Source organism: Squalius cephalus (assembly GCF_949319135.1).
Source record: "Squalius cephalus genome assembly, chromosome: 5".
In the NCBI taxonomy this organism is placed as follows: Eukaryota; Metazoa; Chordata; class Actinopteri; order Cypriniformes; family Leuciscidae; genus Squalius; species Squalius cephalus.
In genome coordinates, this window is record NC_137126.1 from 39,452,148 (window position 1) to 39,479,653 (window position 27,506).

At 36.6% G+C, this 27,506-nt stretch overlaps 4 protein-coding genes across 5 annotated transcripts in view; all 4 read right to left on the reverse strand.

The window, feature by feature from the left end:
• Window positions 1-704: 704 nt before the first annotated feature.
• LOC307159659 (uncharacterized protein) lies at window positions 705-1,382 on the reverse strand. Its single transcript, XM_079873138.1, has 2 exons — window positions 1,308-1,382; window positions 705-1,187 (listed from the first exon to the last, which is right to left on the reverse strand). Exon 2 carries the CDS (start codon window positions 1,182-1,184, stop codon window positions 717-719), a length of 468 nt encoding a protein of 155 aa, XP_079729264.1. The 5' UTR covers window positions 1,185-1,187; window positions 1,308-1,382; the 3' UTR covers window positions 705-716.
• Window positions 1,383-2,931: 1,549 nt separating this feature from the next.
• LOC307159658 (ubiquitin-like protein ISG15) lies at window positions 2,932-4,082 on the reverse strand. The gene is made up of 2 exons (XM_079873137.1): window positions 4,003-4,082; window positions 2,932-3,885 (listed from the first exon to the last, which is right to left on the reverse strand). The coding sequence occupies exon 2, from the start codon at window positions 3,880-3,882 to the stop codon at window positions 3,412-3,414; it is 471 nt and encodes a 156-aa protein (XP_079729263.1). The 5' UTR covers window positions 3,883-3,885; window positions 4,003-4,082; the 3' UTR covers window positions 2,932-3,411.
• Window positions 4,083-4,368: 286 nt separating this feature from the next.
• gatc (glutamyl-tRNA amidotransferase subunit C) lies at window positions 4,369-7,357 on the reverse strand. The gene is made up of 5 exons (XM_079873134.1): window positions 7,034-7,357; window positions 6,836-6,886; window positions 5,373-5,542; window positions 5,009-5,112; window positions 4,369-4,807 (listed from the first exon to the last, which is right to left on the reverse strand). Exons 1-5 carry the CDS (start codon window positions 7,199-7,201, stop codon window positions 4,746-4,748), a joined length of 555 nt encoding a protein of 184 aa, XP_079729260.1. The 5' UTR covers window positions 7,202-7,357; the 3' UTR covers window positions 4,369-4,745.
• A 2,302-nt stretch (window positions 7,358-9,659) lies between these two features.
• The window catches only part of sgsm1a (small G protein signaling modulator 1a), a 43,388-nt gene continuing 25,541 nt past the window's right edge, over window positions 9,660-27,506 (reverse strand). Inside the window, exons 4-26 of one of the 2 annotated variants that reach the window (XM_079873103.1) lie at window positions 26,481-26,643; window positions 26,027-26,179; window positions 25,839-25,906; window positions 24,406-24,551; window positions 22,610-22,747; window positions 22,258-22,382; window positions 21,781-21,848; window positions 20,943-21,106; window positions 20,314-20,443; window positions 19,313-19,439; window positions 18,668-18,732; window positions 18,398-18,543; window positions 17,854-17,982; window positions 16,940-17,122; window positions 16,722-16,793; window positions 15,897-16,529; window positions 15,105-15,752; window positions 14,895-15,019; window positions 13,589-13,671; window positions 13,350-13,459; window positions 13,136-13,232; window positions 12,543-12,710; window positions 9,660-11,529 (exon numbers count right to left, since the gene is read on the reverse strand). In XM_079873103.1, coding sequence (XP_079729229.1) covers window positions 11,441-11,529; window positions 12,543-12,710; window positions 13,136-13,232; window positions 13,350-13,459; window positions 13,589-13,671; window positions 14,895-15,019; window positions 15,105-15,752; window positions 15,897-16,529; window positions 16,722-16,793; window positions 16,940-17,122; window positions 17,854-17,982; window positions 18,398-18,543; window positions 18,668-18,732; window positions 19,313-19,439; window positions 20,314-20,443; window positions 20,943-21,106; window positions 21,781-21,848; window positions 22,258-22,382; window positions 22,610-22,747; window positions 24,406-24,551; window positions 25,839-25,906; window positions 26,027-26,179; window positions 26,481-26,643 — 3,830 coding nt within the window. In that variant the 3' untranslated portion in view covers window positions 9,660-11,440. Of the gene's footprint in view, window positions 11,530-12,542; window positions 12,711-13,135; window positions 13,233-13,349; window positions 13,460-13,588; window positions 13,672-14,894; window positions 15,020-15,104; window positions 15,753-15,896; window positions 16,530-16,721; window positions 16,794-16,939; window positions 17,123-17,849; window positions 17,983-18,397; window positions 18,544-18,667; window positions 18,733-19,312; window positions 19,440-20,313; window positions 20,444-20,942; window positions 21,107-21,780; window positions 21,849-22,257; window positions 22,383-22,609; window positions 22,748-24,405; window positions 24,552-25,838; window positions 25,907-26,026; window positions 26,180-26,480; window positions 26,644-27,506 lie in introns of both variants that reach the window. The other variant, XM_079873102.1, reaches the window with a different exon arrangement.

Here is a 27,506-nt window from a genome sequence, read left to right on the forward strand (position 1 = left end):
TGAAATTATGTTATTATAACCTAAAATATGCTATGTGAAAGTTTGAAACAAAAAAAATAGTGGTTTTAATCTTTCCACTCTCTTGGTAAAGAAAACACATTATTACTCAAAATTAATCATAATGAATTTATCGCGTTTTGAAACCAAACTATTCATATACAACAGATAGGCTATACAGGAAATGTGGTCATCCCTGTTTGTGAAGGCAGTTCATCAATTGCAAACAAGTCATTGCGCAATGTGCCGATCTGAGTCGAAGTCTCACCGCTATTCCTGTGATGAAATATGTGCGTTTCTGTCTCCTAGCCACTTCACTCGCTGTCGTCTTGTAGTAAGCTGAAGCAAACTCAGATGTAGATGGCTTATTTTCTCCTTATCGCTCATCTTTTCGTGCGTAATATTGTACTTTGCACAACGCTGCCATTCACCGCATGAACTCTCACGTGAAGATGACAGCGTAGGTTACGCCCAACACGTCAAATCAAGTTTGAAAACAGCCGCATTTTACCGCGCAGTATTTTGATTGATCAATCTATCAATTAGACTAACACATAAAAAAAAAATATATATATTTTTATTATTTTATTTTAAGCCATCAGAAATCTGAGGGGGCCGGACACATAAATGAGGGCCCACCCAGGCCCCCTCGTGGCTACGCCACTGGTCAATAAAATAGTTGGATCAGTAATGAATCCTGGTCGCGCGGATCTCCTTCATTAACCTCGGAGACGGAGAGTCACGTGAATGGTGCTTCCAGATGTGATGTCGTAGACATGCAGCATCTTTCCAGCCTCCAGTTGTCTGCCGTTGTAAATCAGTCGCTGCTGATCTTTGGGGACACTCTCTTTGCGGAAGATCTTAGTCTGGAGCTGATCTACGGTCTCATCAGCATCAACTTCATAGGTTTTGATCTGGCCCTTCTCGTTCCTGACGAACACTCGGAAAGGTGCAGGGTTCGTGATGAGCAGCATCACCACTGAGCCTGAGTGCAACCCGTAACTGCTGAGGCTTCTGGAATCATCCTCAAGGCTGATAAGGTGACCGTTGTCGATAAAAAGCTTCTGTTTGTGAGGAGGTTCATTGAAGTTCAGAGAAATGAGCTGCTTGAGTTGACCAACTGTGGTATTACCGTCCACCACCAGCCGCTTCACATCTCCGTTCAACAGTTTTACTGTCAGTTCCATTATCTGCCAGGATGAGATCAAATATAAAAGTATTATAACTACTACAACATCATAAACTTATTTTAAAATAGGGATTAGCGTTCAAATTAATGTGCAATATTTGTAGGCAATAATGCGACTTACCGAGCTGGGTTCTGCAAATAGGCTGCTACGGCTTTCGCTGAATTGCTTTCTTGAATAAATATTGTAAGTCACACTCAAACAATGTGTCTCTGGTCACAGTGAGCAGAGGCATGCATATTTATACAAAGCGTCAACATGCTCCGCCTCAATGTTTCGTTTCCGAAAATCCGAAAACCTGTAGTCACTTTCTGTTTCCATTCTCACTTAATCGCTGACCAATAAACAATAGTTCGATAGGCCTATAAAACACATTTATTCTGATAAATTTAAAAATAACTTTATTTATTAGGCAAAATCGCGTTTCCTTTAGGGCATCCAACCTTGTTTGGATCCTAGAAGAACTTTCTGGAAAGGAAATGTTTATGGTTATAAAAATAAAATCTATAATTATTAGCCTAAAGAACGTTCTGTGTATGCTATAGGTTATTTTTAGGTCATTAAAAAAACGTATGTAACCCCAGCATTTAGAAACGGTAGGGGAACGTTAGATTATTTGCTGCATGGGTAGGCTACTATTTGTTTAATGTGATCTACATTAACAAGCGCATTGTTTATCAACAATATGTTTCAGAAACATATATATATATATATATATATATAGCCTATATATTTAAATATATCAACATAAAAACAGTCGTTTGCTTAAGTTTCATTTAGACATAAACAGATCACTGGAATGAGGCGTTCCACATTATCACGTGACTGAGGGAAATCCAGGTAAGCACGTCATACAGCATGCGAAACACCTGTGGTGCACAATAGGCCAGGTGACAATCTTGTTTATTTGCTTAAAAGTCTATTTATAGTGCAGTTTTGTGTTTATTTCCTGGGATAAGCTTTTCTCTAAATGTTCATAAGATGCTTTTGATGTCAAAACAGCTTGACAAACCTAAAATGTTAAAGTTTATTTATAAATTATTTTGGTTGGATTATTCAATTTGTAGAGGTTTGACATTGAAATCTCCTGATTTTAGAAGTTTTTTCATTAAAGACAGTGTAGGCAGTTTGTTCCAGAAACATTTTTTGTTTTGCTGGTTGAAAGTCTCTTCACATCAGCGCATTTCATGCTAAGCAGAGACAGACGTCAGTCACAGAGGGCCATAAACAAACAGCAGCCACCTTTTACAGTTCCTTCTGTACCAAAACAATGAGCTGATGCTGCGTTCTCACCATAACTACTGTAATTTGGAAGAGATGGAAACCTGTGACGTTATACTCAGAGCAGTTCGAAACTCAAAGAGCGCTGACCTGTATCACTTAACTGCTGCAGATTCATTTTGGTGTTGATAGTGCTGCCATTGACACACACAAATTTAAGTTATTCATGTTCATTATTACTCTAATGTTATGTGCTTTAAAAGATCATTATTTGTAATGCTGTTTTTCTTACATTTATTCAAATTGGTTTATGAAGTGTTGAGTTATGGTCTGAGGACAGAGATGGGAAGCAAGTGATAATCTAGTCATAATTTTGATCATATAAAAAGAAAATGAATGTACATTTGTGATCAGCTCCTATTCATTTCAAAATGGAAATACATAGACAACTGTATTAATATAGCCTATATTTTACATCAGTGATCCATAATATGAAAATGATTAATAGTACTGCTGTTTTGTGTTTAGGCTACTCTAGTAAAGTCACCTTTATTTATATAGCCCTTCTTACATACAGATTGTTTCAAAACAGCTTTACAGTGATAACAGGAAAATAATGCAACAAAAGTTGATATCGTAAGTCGATAAAACATGTACACTGCAGGACTGGTATTAACATTTTATTTACAACATAAAAATATAACATTCAACAAAGGATAGGCCAGCAAATATGACCTTAAACTGGAACAGTGAGAAAGGATTATTCTTATTCACATTCACATTTTATCAATTTATTAAATTACATGATTAAATTAAATCACAATTTAAACTAAATAATATTCTAATATCAGACATGTAGGCATTCCTACATTTATAGGCTGTAGATAATCTTATCTAGAGAGCGATTAAAAAGTGTCTTTCAGTAAGACTTCTATGTTTTGGCAGTCTTTAGTCATTAATAAAAAGTTGGATCAGTAATGAATCCTGGTCGCGCGGATCTCCTTCATTAACCTCCCCGGAGACGGAGAGTCATGTAAACAGTGCTTCCAGATGTGATGTTGTAGTATTGCAGACTCTTTCCAGCCTCCAGTTGTTTACCGTTGTAAATCAGTCGATACTGATCATTGGGGACTCTCGCTTTGCGGAAGATCTTATTCTGGAGCTGATCTACGGTCTCATTGACATCAACATCATAATTATGAATGTGGCCATCCTCGTTCTTGACGATCACTTGGAAAGGTGCAGGGTTCGTGATGAGCAGCATCACCACTGAGCCTGAGTGCAACCCGTAACTGCTGAGGCTTCTGGAATCATCCTCAAGGCTGATACGGTGACCGTTGACGATAGAAAGCTTCTGTTTGTGAGGAGGTTCATTGAAGTTCTGATAAATGAGCTTCTTGAGTTCACCAACTGTGGTATTACCGTCCACATCCAGCGGCTTCTCATCTCCGTTCAACAGTTTTACTGTCAGCTTCATTATCTGCCAGGATGAGATCAAATATAAAAGCATAAGAACTACTACCACATCATATTTAAACCGGGAGATTAGCGTTAATATGAATATGCAATATTTTCATAAATAAGCTATGCAACTTACCGAGCTGGGTTGTTGAATACGGCTTTTCGCTTAATAGTCAGGTAAATTACACCGAATAATGTGTCTCTGGTCACAGTGAGCAGAGGCATGTCATGAATAGCCTATATATTGCATCAACTCAAGCCCCGCCTCAAAATAATGTTTTGTTTCCAAAAAACATACTCAGTCACTTTCTGTTTCCATTCTCAACTAATCGCTGAAGTATCGACAGGACGTTCAGCGCAGCTTTCTGAATAATCAACAATACATTCCTGTTCAGTAACATCAAATCAAATTCTGAATCTTTCATTAGGCTACATATTTTTCATATATTTACCATAAAATAGTACGTTTATAGGCTCTAGAGTAGACAAACATTAAAAGTAGCTTCTCAACATCAGGGATCATTGGAATGACGGAATTCCCCACGATCACGTGATGTAAAGGCAAATAAAGCAAACCAAACTCAACATTCTCTGTTCTGTCTTCTAGTTTTATTGCATTGACATTTTTGTTAATCAAATTATGATTATTTGATAATCTCTGTAATATGCCCTTCTTGTTGGTTCCTTAGTTTATTTAAATAATTTCTATTTGTGTTTGATTTGTAATTTGTTTTTGTTTTGTTTTATCTCTATAAAATGGAATGTTAATAATTTCCATAAAACTTGTTTGGAACATTACCACACTCCAGATACAGCACAACTGATATACTAAATAAATATTTATTATAATGCAAAGTCAGAGCCAGTGTTACATTTCAGTCAGAATTCAGAGTGTTTAAGCATAGCAGATCTTTCTTCTTTCTTTGGTAGTGGGATGTTTCCTACATTAAAAAAGAAAGATTGATTATTCATGAGTGTTACACAGATTCGGTTACTTAAAAAAAAAATGTACAGAGCAATAAAGTTAACCAAAACACCTTTGTTCTCAGATAGACTAACAGTTAGAAAATTAAACAGTGAATCAAAGTGCCTTCCATCTCTGGTTAATTCCTTATTTTTTTTTATTTTATTTTATTTTTTACCTGGAGGTGCAACAAAGTACTCCTCTACTGTGTTTTTGGCCAGCTGGAGCAGCTCCTCCGCACATTCACCCTCTGTTACAGTATCAGCTCTCAAATACAAGTCTCTGTACACAACATGGAGTTCAAGGAAGACTTTAGCTTCTATAAAAATATGGTGACATGTTGACACTGTACTATGAGCAAACATACTTGGAGTGGTTGGGCAGATCAGGGCTGAGTAACCATCATTTTGCATTGACAATATTATCAGAAAACCAAAGAAAACACCAATTAAAAAAATTATTTCACCCATCAAAACTGACTGGAAGTCGTATCGGGAATAACTAGTAAACTGTTATGAACTGATCTGAGCTTCGTTGAATACCTGTCCTCTAGAACTGAATCCATTGGATCTACACCTTCAGTATTGATGACATGAAGCTGATCAGCAAATCGAATGGCTTTCTCCAGACAGTCCACCCCTTCTTTACTGCCGAAGTCAACAAGCGCTAATCTCTCCAACTTGTCCACAAGGTCTGGTGAGACTCTTGTTGCCTGCAAAGAAAAGTTAAACATGGTTACTTATATTACGAAAAATAAACTATATTCTCAGTAAATTAAGAAAATACTTCATATGCAATGAAGGATTGTTTTTATTACTAACAAGGCAAAATTGTGTTACTGTAAATGCTCTCATAATTAAGAAATAATATTCTTACTATATTAATACATTTTTCTTTTGCCTATTTTGGCTCAGTACATTTACCATTTAATATTAAATGGACTCAACATTATTTTATAGTAATTGTAGCAAAAGCATTCACATAAAAAAAACAGACAAAATGCATACATTCGGATTTAAATAAATGTATAACACAGCTACAAATTATAAAATACTTTTTACTCCTTTTAGAATATCTTTTGCACATGAAGTAATCAACAAGATGCAATGATTAACACCTGCTCGTATCATATCAAATAATGTATGGACATTAAATGCTAATTCATAGTCGTCTTGAACGCACTCTAGCTTTTGATTTGCCTTAATATTCTTGCCTAAATTGTCATTTTTAGCCATATGTTACAGATCATATATGTGAAATATTGTAATGTACCTGATCAACCCCAGGTTTCAGACCCAGGCCTGGTTTCACAGACAGGGCTTAGATTAAGCCAGGATTAGGCCATAGGTCAACTAGGACATTTAAGAAGCTTTTATATATGTGCCTTAGAAAAAAAACATTACTGATGTGCATTTTGAGACAAAACAATGGCATTGATAGTGTCAGTGCAAATTGATTTCAGTTAAAACAGTTTAAACATGCATTTTAGTCTGGGACTATGCTTAAGCCTCGTCTGTGAAACCGGGGGATAGAGTGCCTTGCATATGACTTTGACTTAAAAAAAAAAAAAAATCAATGTTAGCACAAGGAATCTACTTTTTAATTACAGTTTGTTCATATGGTTTGAAACTGGGGGCCAATGAGCTGGTTTGATCATAGGATTAATATTTCATTGTTACAACATGTAACATACAACATGTTACTAGGTACTGAGAACAATAACAATCAATTTTTTTTTTGTTTTTTGCTCACATGAACTGGTATTCTGCTGCCCTCTACTGTGAAGTTCAAAAACTTTGTACAGAATACGTCAAAGTAAAGCTAGATAACTTAATAGATTTATTTCTCCTGCGCCAGTCGTGCTACATTTTTGCTAAGTTTGTAACGTTAGGAGAAATATATTTGGCCATGAGGCAAAAATTGTCGAGGTTGCACATCTTACCACACTGCCCGCTAGCCTACTGTAAGCGTACAGAAAAAACGTGTGTGCAAAAAGAGGCATTACCGGTGGAAGTTGATTTTCATCTATGGGCTCCCATGAGGGTATCTGAGGAACCTGAAGATTGGAACAGGGTGCGAAATGTTTATTAGCATTGCATAATATGTTAAAAAGCAAATATTTGTTAACGTATAGATGGGTTCATTTATTTCTTAAACATTTATTCATCCCAACACAACGGTCTGCAAATGAATCACGTTTTACCTTGGAATCACAGGCAGAGTTACTTGATTCCCGTTTTAATGTCAATCGGGACCAGGACGTTCTGCTGGCCGATACAGTGGCGCTTAGAGCGGACAGCTTCAATACTCCACACCGAGGATGCGCAGGCCGCAGCGCCCTTGAGGCTCGTGCCGCACATTTACAGAACATGTTTAAATCACGTTCCTAAAACCGTCACGTTGCTGTGTGAAGTCAGTTAAAACGCGATTATATGGATGTTAGTATTGCTAAGGACCCCTAACAACAGACGTCCTCCCCCTAACAACAACAAAAACTACATTTCTATAGGCTATTTCCGGAAGTTGTAGTTTTCAAATTTCATGACGTATGTTTTGACAGGAGATGTGTTTGCAAGTGTGCAAGAGCCCGGATAGCTCAGTCGGTAGAGCATCAGACTTTTAATCTGAGGGTCCAGGGTTCAAGTCCCTGTTCGGGCGGAAAATTTTTTAATTTGCCATTTTTGAAAAGCAAGAACACACAATTCAAGGGTAAAGATGTTTATGAATGGATGACTAATATTACTAATAATAATACATACTAAAATATTGTATTATAAATGTCGAGAATATGGGAGCTTGTTTCCACCACTGAACAAAAAAAAAAAAAAAGGTAGCCTAATTGTGATTTATCTCGCAGTTCAGACTTTCAGACTTTTTTCCCCTCGCAATTGCTAGTTTATATCTCGCAATTCTGACTTTATGTATCGCAATTGAAAGAAAAAGTCAGAATTGTGCGATAAAAAAAATCGCATTTACCTTTTAAATTGTTTTATTCCGTGGTCATAATCATTATAAACTTGTTCATTAAAAAAAAAAAAAAAAAAAGATTATAACACATAATAAATAAATTTGATATTAAAAAATTCTAATAACATTTTTATTAACATAAAAAAGCACACACACACGCACAAGTCTGGTTCATCATCTTTGTGGGGACTCTCCATAGACGTAATGTTTTTATTCTGTACCAACTGTATATTCTAAACCCTTATACAAACCCTACCCATCACAGATGCATTTCAGCTTTTTTACATTTAAAAAAAAACAAAAAAATAAAAAAACATTTTGCATGATTTATAAGCTTGTTCCCTCATAGGGACCACTATTTAGGTCACCATAGTGACAAGTCCCCATGAGTCAGTGTGCATTCAGGTTCAAGTCCCCACCGGGGTAGATCAACATGTACACACACACACACACACGTTCACACACACGTACACACGTTCACACACACGTTCACACACACGTACACGTACACACACACACTCTACAGAGGCAGAAATACGACGATTAGATTTGTTGGAAAAATAAGAACAATTCCATTTTATTTCATTTTTTAAACAAGTACATTTACCATTTAATATATATTTAGAATGTAACACTTTGTAGTAATTGACCACAGTGTAGCAAGAACATTCACATTAAAAAAAACAGACAAAATGCATACATTCAGATTTAAATCAATGTATAACAACAAATTATATATTACTTTTTACTCCTTTTAGAATATATTTTGCACATGAAGAAATCAACAAGATGCGATGCAGGACAATGATAAACACCTGCTCATATTAGATCAAAAATTATGTAGAGTAGATGCTAATTCATAGTGTTCAAGTAATCTGAAATACACTTTTGATTCTGATTTGCTTCTTGCCTAAATAGTCATTTTTAGCTTTACGTCACAGATCATGTATGTGAAAAATAGCCTATATACTTGTGATTTGATACACATTGTGATTGCACCTCATTGTGGATATACCCGATTATCCACAGCTTTCAGACCCGTAGCTGTACTGGGTACTGGTTTGATCACAGAATCAATACTTCATTGTGATTACAAGATTTTATAAGGTACTGAGATATACGAGCTATAACAGAGGATAGCGTGTTTGGAGGATGAAGAAGCAACAATGTACATTTTATACAACAATCAATTCCAAAAATGAAAAAATAAATAAGAGCACTGATGATATTCATTTCTTTGTGTGGATATTAGTGTCCATTTTGGAAACCATGTAGCCAGCGACACCAAAGTTAATAATATAGATTCTCTCTATATAATAAATATAGCATGTATTTGTCTGTACAATCCACAAATAACAAGAATACATTAAGCAGACAAGGCCTTGCGGTAGTGATTGTGAGTTGTCCTGGTCCACACACACACACACACACACACACACAAAATGGAAGCCCATTTCTGCCACGTAAGAAAAAAAAAAAAAAAAAATCATGCTTTTGAAAATCATAATTATGACAAAGTCATGAAATTGACATACTAAATCGAGATTATGACATGTAAAGTCTTAATTATGATGTTGAATCACATAATTATGACTATGTAATAACTATGACTTTTAATGTCGCAAGTATGATTTACTTGAGCACGATTCTTTTTTTATAGGTGGGCTTCCACAGACAAACATCAAATCTGAAAAATAAATCCTAATGTCAAATTTTCATAAGGTGACTGACAGCAACGCACTGAAACACAAGACTGACTCGAACATTACATAAACCGAATGAAAAACACAAATCATTAATCAGTTCCATAACACAAAGAGAAGGAATACACCAACTATTAACGGACATGTTTTTTTTTTTCTGTACTAAATCTAATACCTAGAGGCATTCCTTGGTATTGTCCAATATACTGTGTGATACAATAACCTGATCTGATTTAGTGAAACAACTCACAGTAAAGACACTGACTTGGAAATAAGCAGGTTACAGAAACACATGCGAAAGGTCAGCCGACTGAAAGCACAGCGCCCCCTACTGCTACATTTGTACACAGGAAAATCTGGATAACCTTTTCAAAGTGGCACATCAGAATACAGAACAATAATTAAGTGTGCAGGTCATACAGGAGCATTAAGAGGGCGGTCACACTGGATTTTAAGCATGCAGAATGATCCTGAATTATTTCAGATGCCACAACAAATATCTGAATATATAATTCTTTAGGTCTTCTGTTTTTAATAAATAATACATAACATTTAAATATACTATCTACTCTATAAATATCTATTACGGTTTCCCACGGCATTACAAACAAAGCAGCTTATCTTTTTCATTTCATCGCAGGATGGAATTTTTATTAATGTACACTACCGATCAAATTTTGGAGCAGGTAAGATTTTTTTGAAATAAATAAATACTTTTATTCAGCAAGGATGCATTAAACTGATCAAATGTGACAGAAATCTTTTGTAACGTTTTAAATGTCTTTACCATTTCAAATAAATGCTGTTCTTTTGAGCTTTCTGTTCATCAAAGAACCCTGAAAAAAACGTCACGTTTTACACAAAAAAATCTGCATATTAGAATGATTTCTGAAGGATCATGTGACACTGAAAACTGGAATCATGGCTCCTAAAAATTCAGCTTTGCCATCACAGGATTAAATTACATTGTAAAATATATTTAAATAGAAAATTATTTTATTTCACAATATTACGGTTTCTACTGTATCTTTGATCAAATAAATGCAGCTTTGTTAAGCATGAGTCTTCTTTAAAAAAAAAAAAATTAATTCAGAGACCCCAAACCTTTGAACGACAGTTTGTGTGCATCCGCTCTGTCACTTTCGTATGCGCAAAAAAAGGAAGTGAATGGATCACGGCATCTAGTGTGACCGCCTCTTAGCAGTAAAACTCTCCCGACCTGAACTTGCTCCGTTTCCAAACCTAGTGAGCTGCCTACATAGGCAGCATTTTAAGGCATCATAGGCACATCTCTGCAACATTATGCTGCCTTCCAAGATACGTTCTATTGGTCAAATTCTAAGGCAGCATCGCATGCATGGAGAAGGCAATCCCAGAATGCACTGCAACAATACAGTAAAAAGAAAATGGTGGACAATACATGTGGACAATTATGAGTACTTATTTTCACTTAAAAGTATCAATAAAAAGTAAAATATGATTAAAACTGACCATTTTACCCAGTATTTTTGTTCGCTATGTGTTGTTAGCTTAGCATCATACAACACCACATTTTTTTGGAATCAAGTCACTTATGAGATTGAATTTCAGTTTATGTAGGCAGTAGACAGCAAGGCAGCACACTAGGTTGTGGAATAGAGCTCACGAGTCACCAGTGACTGGTGATCCTGTCATACAGTGAATGACCACTCATTAGCAGCATCTACTTATGAAATTTGATGTACTATGATGTTCAGTAAAACCTGATTAAAGAGCCAGATGACTCCAATTAAAAAATTGCACACTGACTGATTTCAGGTAGATCAAGATGTTTGGCATTAGAAATGTTATGCTAAACTTGAAGCTCATTAAGCTTTGGCCAAATGTTCTCTGTTGTTTAGTAGCAAGGGCTGATGGGATACTTTGTGAACATGAGATGGTTTCCTCGAGAGGTTTCAGAATTACTTGTTTTCTATAAGTGTCTGCACTTTGCACACCAGGTCTCTAGCTAGAGTCAGAATCTGCTTGATATTGTGGTGCTCAGCCATTTCTGAAAAAAAAAGAGACAACATTAAGGGATATGAGAGTGCAATAATTCAAATTATTTTATAACATTTGTATTATTCAGTTTTGTGGATGTAGCCTGACCGGTTACTCTTTTCTTTTGTAATGATTTGTCTGCCCTCTAGGGGTCAGAAATGTTTGTTACCTGTGCCTGTGTCTTATTATGAGCAGATTCCCTACACCTGTGGACCGTACCAGCGTGGATATAAGGAGCCTCGTTGCTGCATCTGGGCGGCGGGATATTTGCGTCGGTCCAGTTGCGCTCTCCTTCGTTTTTTTCCTTCATTTTCCTGATTCATTTTCTCCCACATTTTATGATAATTGTCCTTGTATAAATTCCCCTAATGGGCTGAGCCTTTTGTGTTGACCCTTCTTTTATCTTATGGCTGTGACCCTAACACAGTTGCCTATTCAATTGAATAATATAGATGTCATAAAATAATCAAAGAAATAACCATTATGCAATTTCTTCAATTGTGTGTATATCCAAAAGTAGCTAAAAATAAAACTAAATATAAATAAATTACTTTATAATTGAGAAATAAATATTAGATTAAGAAAAACATTTATTTAATTTAATTTAATGTTTAAAAATGTAGTTACGTGTCACAATAGATTCATACATCATTTTGAATACAACTGGAAATAAAGAAAGCCAATTTGTACATTATCATTGGCATTTAAAATGATTGATACATTTATTAGATGATTTCTACATTTAACATGAAAAAAATTGTTTAAAATTAATTTAAATGTCAATTTACTTGTCAGTTTGAGATATATATATATATATATATATATATATATATATATATATATATATATATATATATATATATATATATATATATATATATATATATATATATATATATATATATATATATATACACACACACACACCCTTATAAATTGATTGGTCCTCTTTTCTACAAAAAAAAAAAGGTTCTTGACATTGAGACATATGTTACTGAATATATAAAATGAATACATATTTACCATTGAAAAACTTGATGATGTCTGTGAAGTCCATATTGTTCTCTAGGATGATGTCTCTGTAGATCTCCACCAATGCAAGAGCAATGAAGAGCACAAAATGGCTGGAGGAAACACGCTTAGCAGCCCAGATGGCCTCCCAAACAGCAAACACATCATCATACACCAACTCTGAGGATTTGAAATACATATGTTATGCAGTACCTGTAGTTTTTAATAGGCATATTATTCATGTTTCAGTATAACTTAAACAGTCTCCATGGAGAGCAGAGGGAGCTGTCATTTCTGAATTGGTTTAAACCTTAGCCCTGAGCAGAATCTCATATTCTAGTTTTTAATATAACTGGGCTTTAATACAATTAAATGTTTCTTACATAAAGCACATGGTAATGTGAGTAGAGCCGTGTGCTTAGTAATTTAAAACACATTACATTAATATTAGGCTGAGTCACAGTCAACAAGATGGCATTGCAATTGCTTATTAGGAGCAAAAAATGGCTTCATCTCACTGCAGATGAGAACTAATAGAAGAGATTTCAACTTTTACTTTTATATTCATTGTATGACGTTTCTTTTTATGTGAAAGACATCATTACCTCTTTTGAAGTCGAGAAGAAACCAGCGATAACAAAAGTAGAAGTGGGTGTAATCTCCATTCTGATGCATTAGCTCAAACAGCTCTGCGTCTAGAATCTAATTACACACAGTGAGGAAAAGAGCAAAGAAATTTAAAATAAAATAAAAATCACATCCACATTTTACATTTAAAGGCATGTTGTTGAACAAACGTGTCTTTAGCAGACGTTTGACCTGGATCAGAGATCTCATGTTGGCAAAGTGGGTGTCCATCGCACCTCCATGAGGGAAATTTTGATTCATCCTTTTCATTAGTTCGGTGAAACAACTGAAAGCCATGGCCTCTGAAAGATTCAGAGAAAACGAATATGAGAAAAGCAAAACACTTGTTAATCATTTGTTCTTTTTAACCAGTGGTATGAACTCAAAGACACATGGATAACGAGGAGCAGGTTTCACAAAGACAGACTCACCATCATCTAGAATAACTAGCAAGGGAGCGAGCAGGTCGCACATGCCCTGGACATATCCGATTTCAAGGTGCTGCCAGATATAACTGCAGAAAGAGTCAATACAGGGATATTTGAGCTACATCACAACACCAGATGTTCTGAGTGCTTTGCCATGCAGTTGTTGAGGTCTTTTGGGTGGTTACTAGGGTGTTCCTAGATGGTTTCTAGGGTCTTCTGGGTGGCTGCTCAATGGCCAAAGTCAAACAGCCCATCTTCAAGTGTCTATAATATTTTGGCCCCTAGATATGACTTAATGTAAGCCTGTCTGTGTTTTTACTTGACATTTTTTACCATCTGCCAGGTGAAAATCATGAGTCTGATTACAAAAAAGCAGCGCTGATATTAAAAATCTGGCCAATACGATAAACTGAAATTTGAGAAGTCCTATTTTATCTACATTAAAAATATGTGAACTACAAGGGAATATTATGATATTCAGTATGAAAATGGATATTCATTTTGAGAAATGCTAAGAATTACATTTAATTATTTATTAAATGATTAATGTTATTAAAGATTAACCTAAATTGAGCATTAGGTGACTGCAGAGGTAATCTGATTTTTTTAAAATAGTGGAAATTAGCATGTACAATTAAATATCCACCATCGGCCAATATATACACTAACCCTCAAGACTGAGGTCAGTAAGATTTTTTTGTTTTTGAAAAACAAAAACAAAAAACTATACTTTTTATGCATTAAATTGATCAATTTTGTACATTTTGTTCTTTTGAACTTTCCATTCATAAAAGAATCATGAAAAAAATTATTAGCAAATCAGCATATAATAACGCCCGTTTAACACATGATCCGTTTGTAGTACATATGCAGTCTGTATGCGGTACATATTTTTTTCAGTGCCATGTTAACAGGTTAGAGCATTCACACTGCACACAGATGCAGTCTGGCAAGAATCACAAGAATAAATGATATCTTAAAATATGTTTAAAACAGTCATTTTAAATTGTAATATTTCACAATATTACAATATTTTTAATCAATTCCTAAGAATAGACTTCTTTCAAAAGCATTAAAAACTCTTACTGACCCCAAACTTTTTAACAGTAGCATATTCTATATTGAATGATATTGATCAACTGAAAAAAAAAAAAAAAAAAAAAAAACTCTAATATTGGCCAACAACTATTACTGTACTGATATATTGTGCATCACTTCTTAGAAAAGTAATAGCAGACACATGATTTGAGGTATCATTCATGTCCAGAGCACAAGCAGTTGAAGGCCAATGAAGCAATGGTTTTGTTACCTGCACATGATGTTGCGCAGTTTCTCCAAGTTAGCAGGTGTGAAGAACCAGTAATTTCGGTCACAGCGCTGAACGTCTTTATCTATGCGATGCAGATTTAAAGTGTACATGTCCAAAAGCTCTTGCTGCAATTACAAAGGTGAACCAATTTAGATCATGAGTGTCTCAATTCCCCTTATAAAATATAAAAACTCTCTAAAACATGCTTACAGAATAAGTGGTCCCTATAGAAGACACTGGAGAGGCAGCTTCATTCTTCTCAGTGTTCACAGCCAGTGAATCTAGCTGTGGGCAGAGACTCTCCATCTCAGGCTCTTCAGAGTCCTTTCCTTCAGAGCTGGGCTTTCCATGAGCTTCCTCAAGCCTGAGCTCTAATACAGGTACAGATGCCTGCTCACTTATCTTGCTTTTGGGTGAACTCTTCCTTTCCCAAACCAATGACACTTTAGCTATAGGAATTTCTTCCATTTCAATGGCAGAGGGAGACTCGTCTGACTCTGTTTCATCTTGGGCCTCGCTCATCTTTCTTGTGCTAAAAGCTTCATGCACCAACGGCACCACCATCTCTTCAACTACTGGAGCATTCCTCTTATGCATGGTCTTCTCTGTGACAACTTTCCCTTCTGTTTGCTCTGCGCAAATGGTTATTGGGAGATCTGAAGCTGATTTCCTCTTTCCTGTTGTTTCAGCTTCATTGGGTAAATCATTGGTCTTCATAGTCTTCTTTTCATTCTCATTATCTGATCTTAACACTCTTTGTGTGGCACTTACATTGTTGGCGTCATCCATCCATGTCTCAGAGTCTTTATCTTTGCTTGTTTCATTGGTTTTCACTGTTTCTTTCTCTGTACCATCATCCTTTGAAACAGACACCACCATGTCAGCGACAATCGTCTGCTCAAGTGCATCTGATTCCTTGTGATCTTTTGTTACCAAAGGTTCCTTTTGAATTACTCTAATATCTTTAATTCCCACTTGGGACCTTTCAATGTCCACTCTTACCTGATTCTCGTTCATCTTTGGCTCTGGAGGAGTCGATTCCATGACCTCTGTTGCTTTGGGAATATCTGGCTCAGTTCGCAGTGTCAGTGCTTCATTTTCCGATGTCAAAGTTTTCTCTGGAGATTCACCCACTTCCATTTTGGTCATGTGGCAGTGAGCTGCTTCAGGAGTCTCAAAGGCATCTTGAGCTGTTTTTAACCCCTCTGTCTTAACCTCTGCCCTTTCACCAGAGCTCTCCGTGGCCTTCTTGCTTCCTTCTGATAATGTCACCACTGCACCCAAAGACTCTCTGTTAACCTCAATTTTGTTATCTTCACACTGTTTCTCCACCTCTTTGGTCTCACCTTCCTCCGTCAGCTTTCCTTCCTCTCCAGATGAATTCGCAACTCTTTCCTTTGATACTACTAGCTGTGGTTGGGCTTTGAGGTTTGGCTCATGTATCCCACTGTCCTCCGTACTCAAGGAGTCCGACTGACCAGAAGTAACAGAGAAATTTCTGGAAGAGGGGTGACCAGAGTCTGGAGAACTGGTGCCAATTTGTGGTGTTCCATTTGAGATTTTGGAAAGATGTTTGACGTCGTCACTCTTGAGCTCAGACTCAATCTGGTCGACCTCTTCAATGGATTCAAACACCTGGAAAAACAAACCAAAGGGAAGTAGACAACTCCAGAGGAAGGGGTTTTGGGAAGTGAAGAACTTCCAGGAAAGAGTGTGAGGGTGAGGAAGATCAGTCAAGTCGGGCACCATTTGTACTCACATTTTTTAGGAAAATGTCAATTTATTCAACTTTTCAAGGACTGGCAGCAACATTAGTCTGAGGTTTACCTGAGTGCTGCTGCTGGAGTCACTCTGCAGCCTGGAATCTCTTTGCCTGCCTGAACTACAGCTCTGCGACGACTGAAAGACAAACACAACACATCCTTAAGTAAATATTGCATCAAATCAAAAGCAAACCTTTCAGTGTGGACAAAAAAAGTCTTCAATGCCTGCCAAAGAAGCATTTAGGTCTAAGAAAGTCTTGTGTTTTATGGATCGGCACTCACCTCATTGCTGATGGTAGAGTCACGGTGCATAATTCTCTGCGTGGTGCTGTCCATACTCGTCCCAGACGAACACTTGGCTAATGCCACTGCATGCTGTTCTTTCTCTCTCTGCCTAACAATGGCCTCACACCCCAGCCATTCGCTCATGTTCTGTTCGTAGCACGCTCGCATCTGCTCATCTACCTGCAGAGTTCAGAGTTTCAAAGATGGCAAATATGAGATGATCTTAAAACGAAAGTCCCTCGATAACAATGGAACAAGTGCTTTAATTCACAAACCATCTGAAATCCAATTAACCTAGGTTTGGAAAGAAGCTGACTAAAAAAAAAAAATCTTTTGTCAGAGGAAAAGCAACTGGGGGATGACATGTTTCCCATATTCAAGGACATTCACTGAAAATCTTACAGAGAACAAAGACTAAATTTGCATTCACATTAGCATAATTTTAGCAAAAGTTTGCTGCCAAAAAAGGTCCAAGGCCAATAGCATAGTGATGCACAAAGCACCAAAGTAATTCTCCTAAAAAAGTAATTTGTGTTGTTGTTGGCCAATGCATGAAAAACTTAACTCAAAACTTGAATGCAAAATCTGCATGGGAAAGTGTTTCGCCCTTCCGTGAAATTCCAAATCGTGCCAATTCCTATTGAAATTATTGGATTTTCCGCAGAGTAAGTGATAATATCACTCTGGTGATACCATTTACATAATACTGAGATCGGAAGGAATTGTCTCTATGATAAATAATCTCTTTTTAGGGACGGAGCATATTTAAATGTATATATTAGAATGGAAGTTGGATCGGAGCAGACTATAATTCCTTACAGCAGAGTAAATCTCACAGAGCAATGATAATTGTGACAGCACCTTAAAACTGTTTGGGAGGACAGTTTTAACCAAAAAACAAAAACACCAACCTCTTTTCTCTCAGCTTCAGACATCCCAAATTGGTAATGACCCAGCAGGAAGGGCCAGACCTCCTTGCGCAAAGAGGGCTCAACTCCACCAAAATAAACTAGCCGCAATAACTCATTTTCTTCATAGGCCTGCAAAAGAGCAGGCACACAGTGAAAGCAGATAAACTGACTTCAAAGAAAAAGAAAGGTATTTGAATGTGCTATTAAATTTTTTTCCATTATTTTACTATGTTAACGAGTCAAATCAACATCCAATATACATTGGTTTGCCTGTTTAGAGCATAAAATAGTCTGCTAGTATAAGCACACTAACGATCACAGCCACAAGGGTACTTCTGTATGGATTTATCATTGATTTTCACCCTTTAGTGCCACCACTCTGGCACTCGGTCTCTCAGCATTAGTCATCCAAACATATTGTTTGTGTGATAAGAATGAGAGAACTGCGATTAGGAACAAATGAATATTAATGAGTGTCTGGCAAAGACGCTCATTTGAATGTGGCTGCTTTGGACTCCAGGCAGGGTTGTGTATGTGCACTTACACTACAGTCTTGAAGAAATTTCTGCCACACTTCTGTCGTGAGGCCAACATACGCATCACCAGGCACATCTGGTTCCACAATAGTATGATTAACAAGGCCAGACAGGTGAGTGCGTACTGTGGACAGGTGACGGCAGTACGCCAACCCTGAGGGAGCAAAATATGTGTGTGGTTGAATAAATAAGAGAGACATTTGAGTATGTAAAGGTCATGTTTGATGAAAAAAGATGGTGTTGTGAGACTATAAAATGGATGAGTAATGAATACGAACATCCGTAGAAAGCCCGGGAGATGATTTGGTTCTTCATATTGTCACATAGCAACTTCAGAGGGGCCCTGCCAATGAGATTATTGTATTTCCTTAAATATATTTTTAACATTTCTCATTTACATTTGTTATTATTAACATTTATTATTTGATTTATTTTAAAGTTATACATTTATACTTTAGTACAGAATATGTATAGGTTTTGCAAATAAACAAGGTATGCAAAGAGTGGTAACTTGGGTAAAAAACAACAACCTATTGGTGCTTTTGGGTAAGGGATGTTCAATTGAATGCTGAAATAGCAATCCAAGGTACTCAAAGTACATTTGGTGATGAATGTAGCTTTAAATCTCTAGGAGTTAAAGTCAGAAATGTTTGTCTCAGAAGAAGAATAAGTTTCTCAAGCCAACATAATAATAATAATAATAATTATTATTACATTTGTACTCAAATTTAGTGTATTAATTAATTAATTAATTAGATTAAAATTAAATGAATTTAAAGTAAAAAATGTATTCTACTTTGAGTGCCTTTGACCACTAATCTTGTTTAAATGTAGGTTTACTTTTAAAATTCTGATTAAATAAATCACTTCTATTTTTCTATTTACCTCTATAACTTGGACAATATTATATTCTGTCATTGTACCTTTCATGGTTGCATCCATTGGGAGGTGCTCCATCAGAGAAACTACTCTGTGAGCAGGAAGAGCAAGATGATTTCCTTGGTGTTGGGTGCCACATGTTTGCTCCCTGATCAATCAATTCTGGAGCCACTACCACACAAACACACACAGAGAAATCTGATTATGCATTGAACATCTGGTTACAAAAAGGAGCTTATGCAAGCAGAGCAACAAGAACCCACAATTACACCCAACCTTAAAAAAAGAAGAAGAAATAATACCAGTCTGCATGGATTTAACAAAGTAATAATGGCTGCTGTGAATCTAAATTAACAGGATCATATTGCGGGTCAGATTTAAAAGCCACTATTACGATTACAAACACTTATGATCATTATATAGTATACATACATTTCAAGGCTCCCTGAAAACACAACCATTAGCCCACAATTAACCAAGGGTCAAGAAATTTCACAGGAGAATGACTCCTGAACAAAACCGAAGACTCACACTGGCGACTACGTGATTGCTTGCAGATGCAGAGGCCATAAAAGCAATAAACCAGAAAGTTGGCGCATCAGACAGATACATGAACACATAAATGAGACGTGACAGGGAGAATTACAGCCGGGCTCAGGGGAGGAAGGGGGCTCTCCCGGGCAGCTGCAGTGGCGCACTGGCATCACCAGGGTCTGGCGTTTAGGAGGCCATAGCCCCCTCGAGTTCAGGGACAGAGATCGGGCCAGGAAGACAGTACCCAGGGAGAGATGGGAGGTGTGGGTAACAGTCACTGTAATGAGTCAAAACAGCTCAGTAAAACCAAAAGAATGCTTATGATGGATGGTACACATAAACAGACAAAAAAAAAAAAAACCCAGAAGTGACATAAAATACCTTGATGGATACGAGAGGGACTTTTTTCTATTATCCCTTTCTAAAAGCTGACATCTATAATAGCTGTACCATGATGGGGAAACATTTATTGGCTCAAGAGCTTGTCTTACACTATTATTCAGTCTCTTACCAAATTCTGATTGTCTGTTCGGGAAAATAATGCGGAAGACATAATCTGTTGCTTCTTCCTCTTCTTTGTCTGAGACAGAACCTGAGGATCCCTGTGAACATCTATTTTTTAGCTTAGGAAATACTTTACCCTGAAAAAGAAAATTGAAGCATCAGTTTAGGATACAATGACCGCGACAGACAAGCAAAGCACAGCCTCGAAATCAAGACATACAAATTACAGCACAGCCAGAGATAAAGCAGTTGTGCTGCTTTATATTTTTGTGAAAGCTTTTCATAATGTATAAAGAACGTAAAAACACTGATCTAAGGGTAATATCAAACAGAGTTCTCTTAGACTAAAACATGGGAAACGTTTTGTGTATTACTGTCTGGTCTTTGTATATATTTGAGGAAGGACTATATCAGGGGTTTCCAATCCTGTTCTTGGAGGGCCAATATCCATGAGAGTTTAGCTCTAGCCCAAGTTAAACACCTGAATCAGCTAATCAAGGTTTATAGTTAGGATCACTAGAAACTTCCAGGAAGGTGTGTTGGAGTTAAAGTCTGTAGGAGTGTAGCCCTCCATGAGTAAGATTGGACACCCCTGGTCTATACTAACATTACATATTGTACAGATCAATTTCTTACCTTTCCTCTCTGGGACCAAAGTGGTGGGTCTAACTGGCCGTGAGGCAGGAGACCATTTTCCAGACAGGAAAGGAACTGAAGGAGGTGACCACCACGGGGAAAACGAATCGGAGGCCTTTGAATCCCATCCTGACTAACCAGAACCACTGTTCCACCGCAGTCCACTGCAGACAAAAATATATACACAATGGAATTATTATTGTTAAATAATGTGATCCATATATGTTCATTGACTATTAAATTAATTTCTTGCCATCACATATTGCTAGGTTAAATACTTAATGTTTTGTACATATGTACAGTTAAAAGAGGAAATGTTTTGAGTAGTGCAGAGGAGTTAGCTAAGATCTAAACTGTTTTGATATTCTTAATATTGAAACCATGACACAGCCTGTACAATAAGGAATTATTCATTGCCATTATTAGCAGAATTACATTGCTTTATAATCGTACAGCCTCACTTTAAATTCTCATCTCTCTCTAGAAGCAATTATGTTCTGATTGATTCTACTCTCTCTATTCGGTTCACTGATCTTGTGCATGGATGAATATGAAAAGGGCAAGTACAACTGAGGATATTGGCTGAAAATTTGAGTATACCCAAGTGGATTTACTTCATCAAAAGAGACTAGATACTGATTAATGTTAATGTTAGATATGCTTTTAACCTTTAGCAACTCTGTAGAATTTACTACTTACATTAAGGTCATATTATATGTGTGTGACTTATTTATACTGATCTGTCAAAATTATGGGCAAATAAGAAATATCAGGATGTGTGTCATTCCAGTTGTGGGTTCCAGTTGACTGTTTCTCAAACTGGCACAATGTCACCTACCCTGCTGATGACAGTGCAAGTACACAATCTCCTCCAGGCGGATTGTCATGGCGTAGTCCCAGTAAACACTGCAGGAAAACAGGTTAGATTAAGTGGCTTATGACCAACATAACTGAATAATATAAACCAATAAAGAATAGAAATGCTGCAGTTTAAATAAACATTTTGAAACATTCACAAGACCTTAAAGCTTCTCTTTTGTTGCCACCAGATTTATAAATGATTCTCATTTGAAATTGAGGAAGATTCAAAACAGCGATTCAAAATGGGGAAATGAACAATCCTGTTATATTACATCTTATCATATCAAGTGACAACTCCCATTCAAAGAGATAATTCAAAATACTACATATATAATTCAAAATTCAACCAAATTGTCATTGGTTTAGACATCTTTTTAATAAAATATGAACCAACCTTCTTTCCCTTTTAAAAAGTGTTTATTCTGTTTATCTTATAAACTGAACAGAGTCCCACCTCTTCTCATAGTCGAGATCCCCCATGGAGCCGTTCATTAGCTGATTTGGCGTCCATTTCAGAGTCATGCAGTAAGCCGTCTGGTGCAGAGAGAGGTATCCTGGGATTGCTTCCATATCATCCCTCTGAAATTACCACAACAGAAGCCCATGTTACAAAGCAAACCTTTAATCAATAATAAATTCTGTTCATACTGGTTTCGGTGACTAGGTTTGTTTTGCACTTTTTATTTATTATCTATTTAAATCACAATAAAAAAAAAGTACTTTAATATTTAGATAAAATATGCAATATACAGAAAGAACCCCCTAAAGATCTGTGATAATCCATAGCCGTGTCATGTATTATTTACCGGCTGCACCAGTACGTTGTTCTTGCCGAACAGGAGGGTCGCTCTGGAATTCTGATGAAGAGACTCTACGTAGTCTCTGGCAGAGGGGGAAGGTGATGGCCTTTCATCCATACTACTACTGGAGTGCCTTTTCTGAATCTGAACACACACGCAAAATATGACATCAGCAACCTAGCAAACAAAGTGTTATGGTAACTATTAATCTTGTTTTCCTAATATTATGCCTCTACATCTATCCGTTCAAGGTGGAAAAATGTTTGCCCGCAGGCAAATCATTAGATGAATACTTAAGTCTCCTCTTTCATATATCAAAAAGCCACTCCGCAGCAAAAAACGGGCTTTTACATCTCTCTAGCAGATATTTGTTATACATCAGAAAACAAGCCTAAAGTGTAATGTACTCAGATCTATTGGAGACGAAAAACAAGCACTGTGTGTCCTGCTGTTGTGTGGGTGTTGGCTATGGCCAGAGAGGGTGATCAGTCAGGAATCTGACGGCTGGGTTGGTAATGGAGCTGGGTAATGATGTGAAGCATTTCTTTTGAGTAGAGGTTTATATTCTCCTCAGAAACAGCAGTCACACTCAAATACACTGACCACAGCATGATTTTTATGGACCACAACCCGCTTCACAGGTCTTTGATGGAGGAACCGCACTGATTTCAAAGGCTAAAACATCACAAAACACGAGCACATCCACAAACTAAACTGGCTTGCTCTGAAATGTTGAGATTTTGTTTATTTTGATTTTGCTTTATCATAAAAAAAATTAGCTTAGACAAAGAAAATACCCCTACCAACATTGACAAACAATTCTAAACAATTAAACAAAAGATCATTTCTATTAAATGGATCTTACGAGTCCAGCATCCTAAAGCTCAGCTGTTGTGCATTCAAAACTGCTAACCAACATACACAGTGTTGAAAGTACTGTAGCATAATACTGAAAAACAAGCCTTATTAGTTGTCACTATGTATTATGACTTTAATGTGACATGCAAGTGACTGACTATAAACTGCTCTTGACTCCTGACATTTTCTGGGGGCACGGTTAGAAACGTCAGGTGAATTTTAAATGGCCTGAACGGCATGTCCACCTTGTTCAAATGCACAAGAGCTTTAAAGGGTTGGTTTACCCAAAAATGGCGTTCCAAACCCGTAAGACCTCCGTTCATCTTCTAACACAAATTAAGATATTTTTAATGAAATCCGAGAGCTTTCTGACATCCCCCCCATAGACAGCAACGTAACTGTCACTTTCAAGGCCCAGAAAGGTAGTAAAGACAGTGTTAAAATAGTCAATGTGACTACAGTGGTTCAACCTTAATGTTATGAAGCAACAGGAATACTTTTTGTGTGCAAAAAAAAGGGGGGTCAGAAAGCTCTAGGATTTCTTAAAAAATATCTTAATTTGTGTTACGAAGATAAACAAAGGTCTTATGGGTTTGGAACGACATGAGGGTGAGTTATTAATGACAGAAATGTCCTTTTTGGGTGAACTAACCCTGTGCAAACAGACAGAAAATATCAATATTTGTATAAGTTATAAGATTAGCTTTAATTCTTGACCCTTTTTAAGAACATACCATTTTAAATATTGCAGAATTTATGAATTCTTAGTGTACAGCACCATGACCCAGAATGCTAAGATCAATTTCTCATCCTGCACATAATAATTTTAAAGGTGATGTGTGTAATTTCTGCACCAATAACAGCATCAAACAGAGCTGCACATTTACTCAGTCGTCTCGTTAAAGTATTTAAACACACAAAAAAAATAGTCACAGGTTACTCACGCAGAGGGCAGGTCTCTTTGTAGGCGAGTCTTGTCGACAGTGTCCACTGTGAATACGATGCCTTTGCACCAACTCATCAGCTGAAGGATCCGTCCAGAAATGATCTGCTGTCTTCATTTTTGTGTACTCTAATGCACAAGGGCCCACTAAAGAAGAAATAAAGTTGAAAACAGATTATCTGCACAATGCCAACAACATAAAGGGGAAAAAAAAGACAAAATATCTCTGTTCCAAAACCTAGTGAAGTGCTTCCCTAAATACGAAGCTGATTTGAAAAGTTCCACATACAGTACTGTAGGCAGCAACTCCATGTGCTACTCAATTAGCACTCTGCATGGGAACCTCAAAACTGACTTGTTATACTGTTGCTAAGCTAATGGCCTGATACTCATAAGCACAATTATGAAGCTCAAACAAATATTGTGTAAAATAATAAAATGAACTAGTGGATAATACATTAAAATTAGATAACTTTATCAAATTATTTATACTATACGTTTCAGTATGAAATATTTCTCTCATCCACCAGCTTCTTGGATTTATGTTTTCCATTGAGCTTGTGAAAAAAATGGATCCGATTACCGACCTCACTAGGATTTAAAACAGAGTAAATGCCATTATGTCACCAGATGACCTGTGGCCTTAAAATGCCCCTATTATGCTTTTTCTGATATTACATTTATTGTGTAATATAGCTGTTTGTGAATGTTAAAGTTCTGCAGTTTCAAAGGTCAATGTGCATGATAAATTGAGTTATGTCTCCCAAAAGAAAGAACAGATTCTGAACTGCTGAAACGAGTCCTCAGTAATTCCAGTCTTACTTTCTGTAGGTTTGTAACAAATTTGCATAATGCCAGCATGTGGTCTTTTTTGGCTGTCTGCGAACGTCTACTTTGACCCGCCCTCAAACACTGTAGTTGTGGCTGAGGCCTGGAAGAGTTTGGTTTGTGTTGTTTATATGTTGAGAAGACACTGTTTTCTGCACAGGAAAGCAAATCCAATTTGCATGCACTTTAAAAGGATGAAGAGTTGGGCTCAAATTGATACGTTAAACCCAATGCCATTGTTACTGTTTGTATCACTGTAAGTGTTGAGAAAGCCTCTGGAGCTGAAATTCAGATATGATAATGGAAGATTCATTTCTAACACATGCGGTAAATGGTGGACCAATCACAATAGACTGGGCCATCTGACCAATCAGAGCAGAGTACTCTTGGAAAGGAGGGGTTTAGAGAGACCGAATACTTTATCGAACCGTTTCTGACACTGAGAAAAGAGGTGATGCTGCAATGTATATAATGAGGAAAATGAAAGTGTTTTTTTTATCTTGGAAGCATGTAAACCTATTGTAGTAGACCTCCAAAAAAAGGAACCTTTAAAATAGCATAATATGGGCACTTTATGAATAAGAAAGATTTAAAAAGCAGGTCTACCTAACAAAGAGGCGAGGATAGGGCCATCCACCGGGTCCATTAGGATAGCCTCTTTCTCATAAAACTTACTGAAACAACATTAAAAGCAACTTTAATTTAACATAATGCAATGTGGCAAATTTGGTTGTACCTGAAAGAAAACTGGTCAAGCTTGGTTTCTCTTAATATCACTATCCCACCTCTCTCACCTGCTGTTTTCCACCAGGTACAGCACGATCTTGTCCAGCACTTTCTCAATGAGTGCGGTGTGGATCCACACGTGTCTGACAGCCTGAGGCGAGAAGTTTGGGACCTTGGGCATCTTACGGGTGCTCTCGCTGTATGAGAGAGACTGACTTCGTCTGAAAAAAAAAAAAAAAAAAGTCAAATTCAGCAAAAGTCAAACTCAAACTCTACATAGATACTTGTGCTTTGAAAGGAGCAGGTGGTAACTATAGCATATCATATACGCTTTCCCGGAATGATATTTACTGGTACTTTGCCTGTAGTGGACATATGTTGTTGATATCTATGCGATGCAGAAATCTAAAAACATGCTTAAGAAAGCAAATACATTGTGGGTTTTAGGTTCCGTATACAATTTATGTATTGTATATATTTTGAGTTGTGTGTATTGGAGGAGATCACAAAATCTGGTCTCACTTGCTCTCAAAGACCATCTCCAGCTCCTGGGCTTTTCTGCACAGCTCTTCAGCTGGAGGGAAGCTTTTGCCCACTTTGGTGAAGAGCGCAGCTATTTTGTTGCTTCGTAGGAAACCGGCAGCTCTCCGCTTCAACCCATGAAGCACACAAGCTTCAACAGCAGCTACACACACACACACACACACACACACACAGAGAGAGAGAGAGAAAATGGACAATAGCACATTAATGGATCCCCAATCCATGAAAGGCTTTTTGCGTATCTGAGCAACAAGAAAATAGGGGAATAATACTTTTGTGTACTCTTTCAAATTATTTTTTTGAAAGAAACTAATACTTTTATTCAGCAAGGATGCATTAAATTGATCAAAAGTGACAGTGAATACTTTTAAAAATGTTACAAAAGATTACTATTTCAAACAAATTCTGTTCTTATGAACGTTCTATTCAAAGAATTCTTAAAAAAAAAAAAAAAAAAAAGAACAATGAAAAAAAAAAATTGTAGCACGGTTTCAACAAAGATATTAGGCAGTATTTTTTTCAACATTGATAATAATAAGAAATGCTTCTTGAGCACCAAATCAGCATATTAGAATGATTTCTGAAGGATCATGTGACACTAAAGACTGGAGCAATGATGCTAAAAATTCAGCTTTGCCATCGCAGGAATAAATTACATTTAAAAATATATAAAATTAGAAAAAAATATTTTAATTTCTAATAATATTTCAAAATATGACTGCATTTTTATTAAATAAGTGCAGCTTTGGTGAGCATAGGAGACTACTTTCTAAGAATTACAAAAAAAAAAAAATCTAACCAACCCCAAACTTCTGAATGGTAGTGAACATAATGTATTAGTAAATGATAATGTACAGTCAGCTGGTAATTATTGCAAAACAATCCCTGAGACCCAGATGCAAAATGGAGGGATTCGGTAGAACCCCAAACGGGTTTATTTTGCGATAAAGACTGGCTGACTGTACATTATAGCTCTTATACGTCTACTTCCAAATAAATAAATAA

Excerpts from the sequence above, each read along its gene's own strand:
- LOC307159659 (XM_079873138.1), bottom strand. The coding sequence starts at position 1,184 with ATGGAACTGACAGTAAAACTGTTGAACGGAGATGTGAAGCGGCTGGTG.
- LOC307159658 (XM_079873137.1), bottom strand. The coding sequence starts at position 3,882 with ATGAAGCTGACAGTAAAACTGTTGAACGGAGATGAGAAGCCGCTGGAT.
- gatc (XM_079873134.1), bottom strand. The coding sequence starts at position 7,201 with ATGTTCTGTAAATGTGCGGCACGAGCCTCAAGGGCGCTGCGGCCTGCG. Across the intron at positions 5,543-6,835 it reads ATGAAAATCAACTTCCACCG|GCAACAAGAGTCTCACCAGA; the intron begins GTAATGCCTCTT and ends TTTTCTTTGCAG. Across the intron at positions 5,113-5,372 it reads GATTCAGTTCTAGAGGACAG|AGACTTGTATTTGAGAGCTG; the intron begins GTATTCAACGAA and ends TGTTGTGTACAG.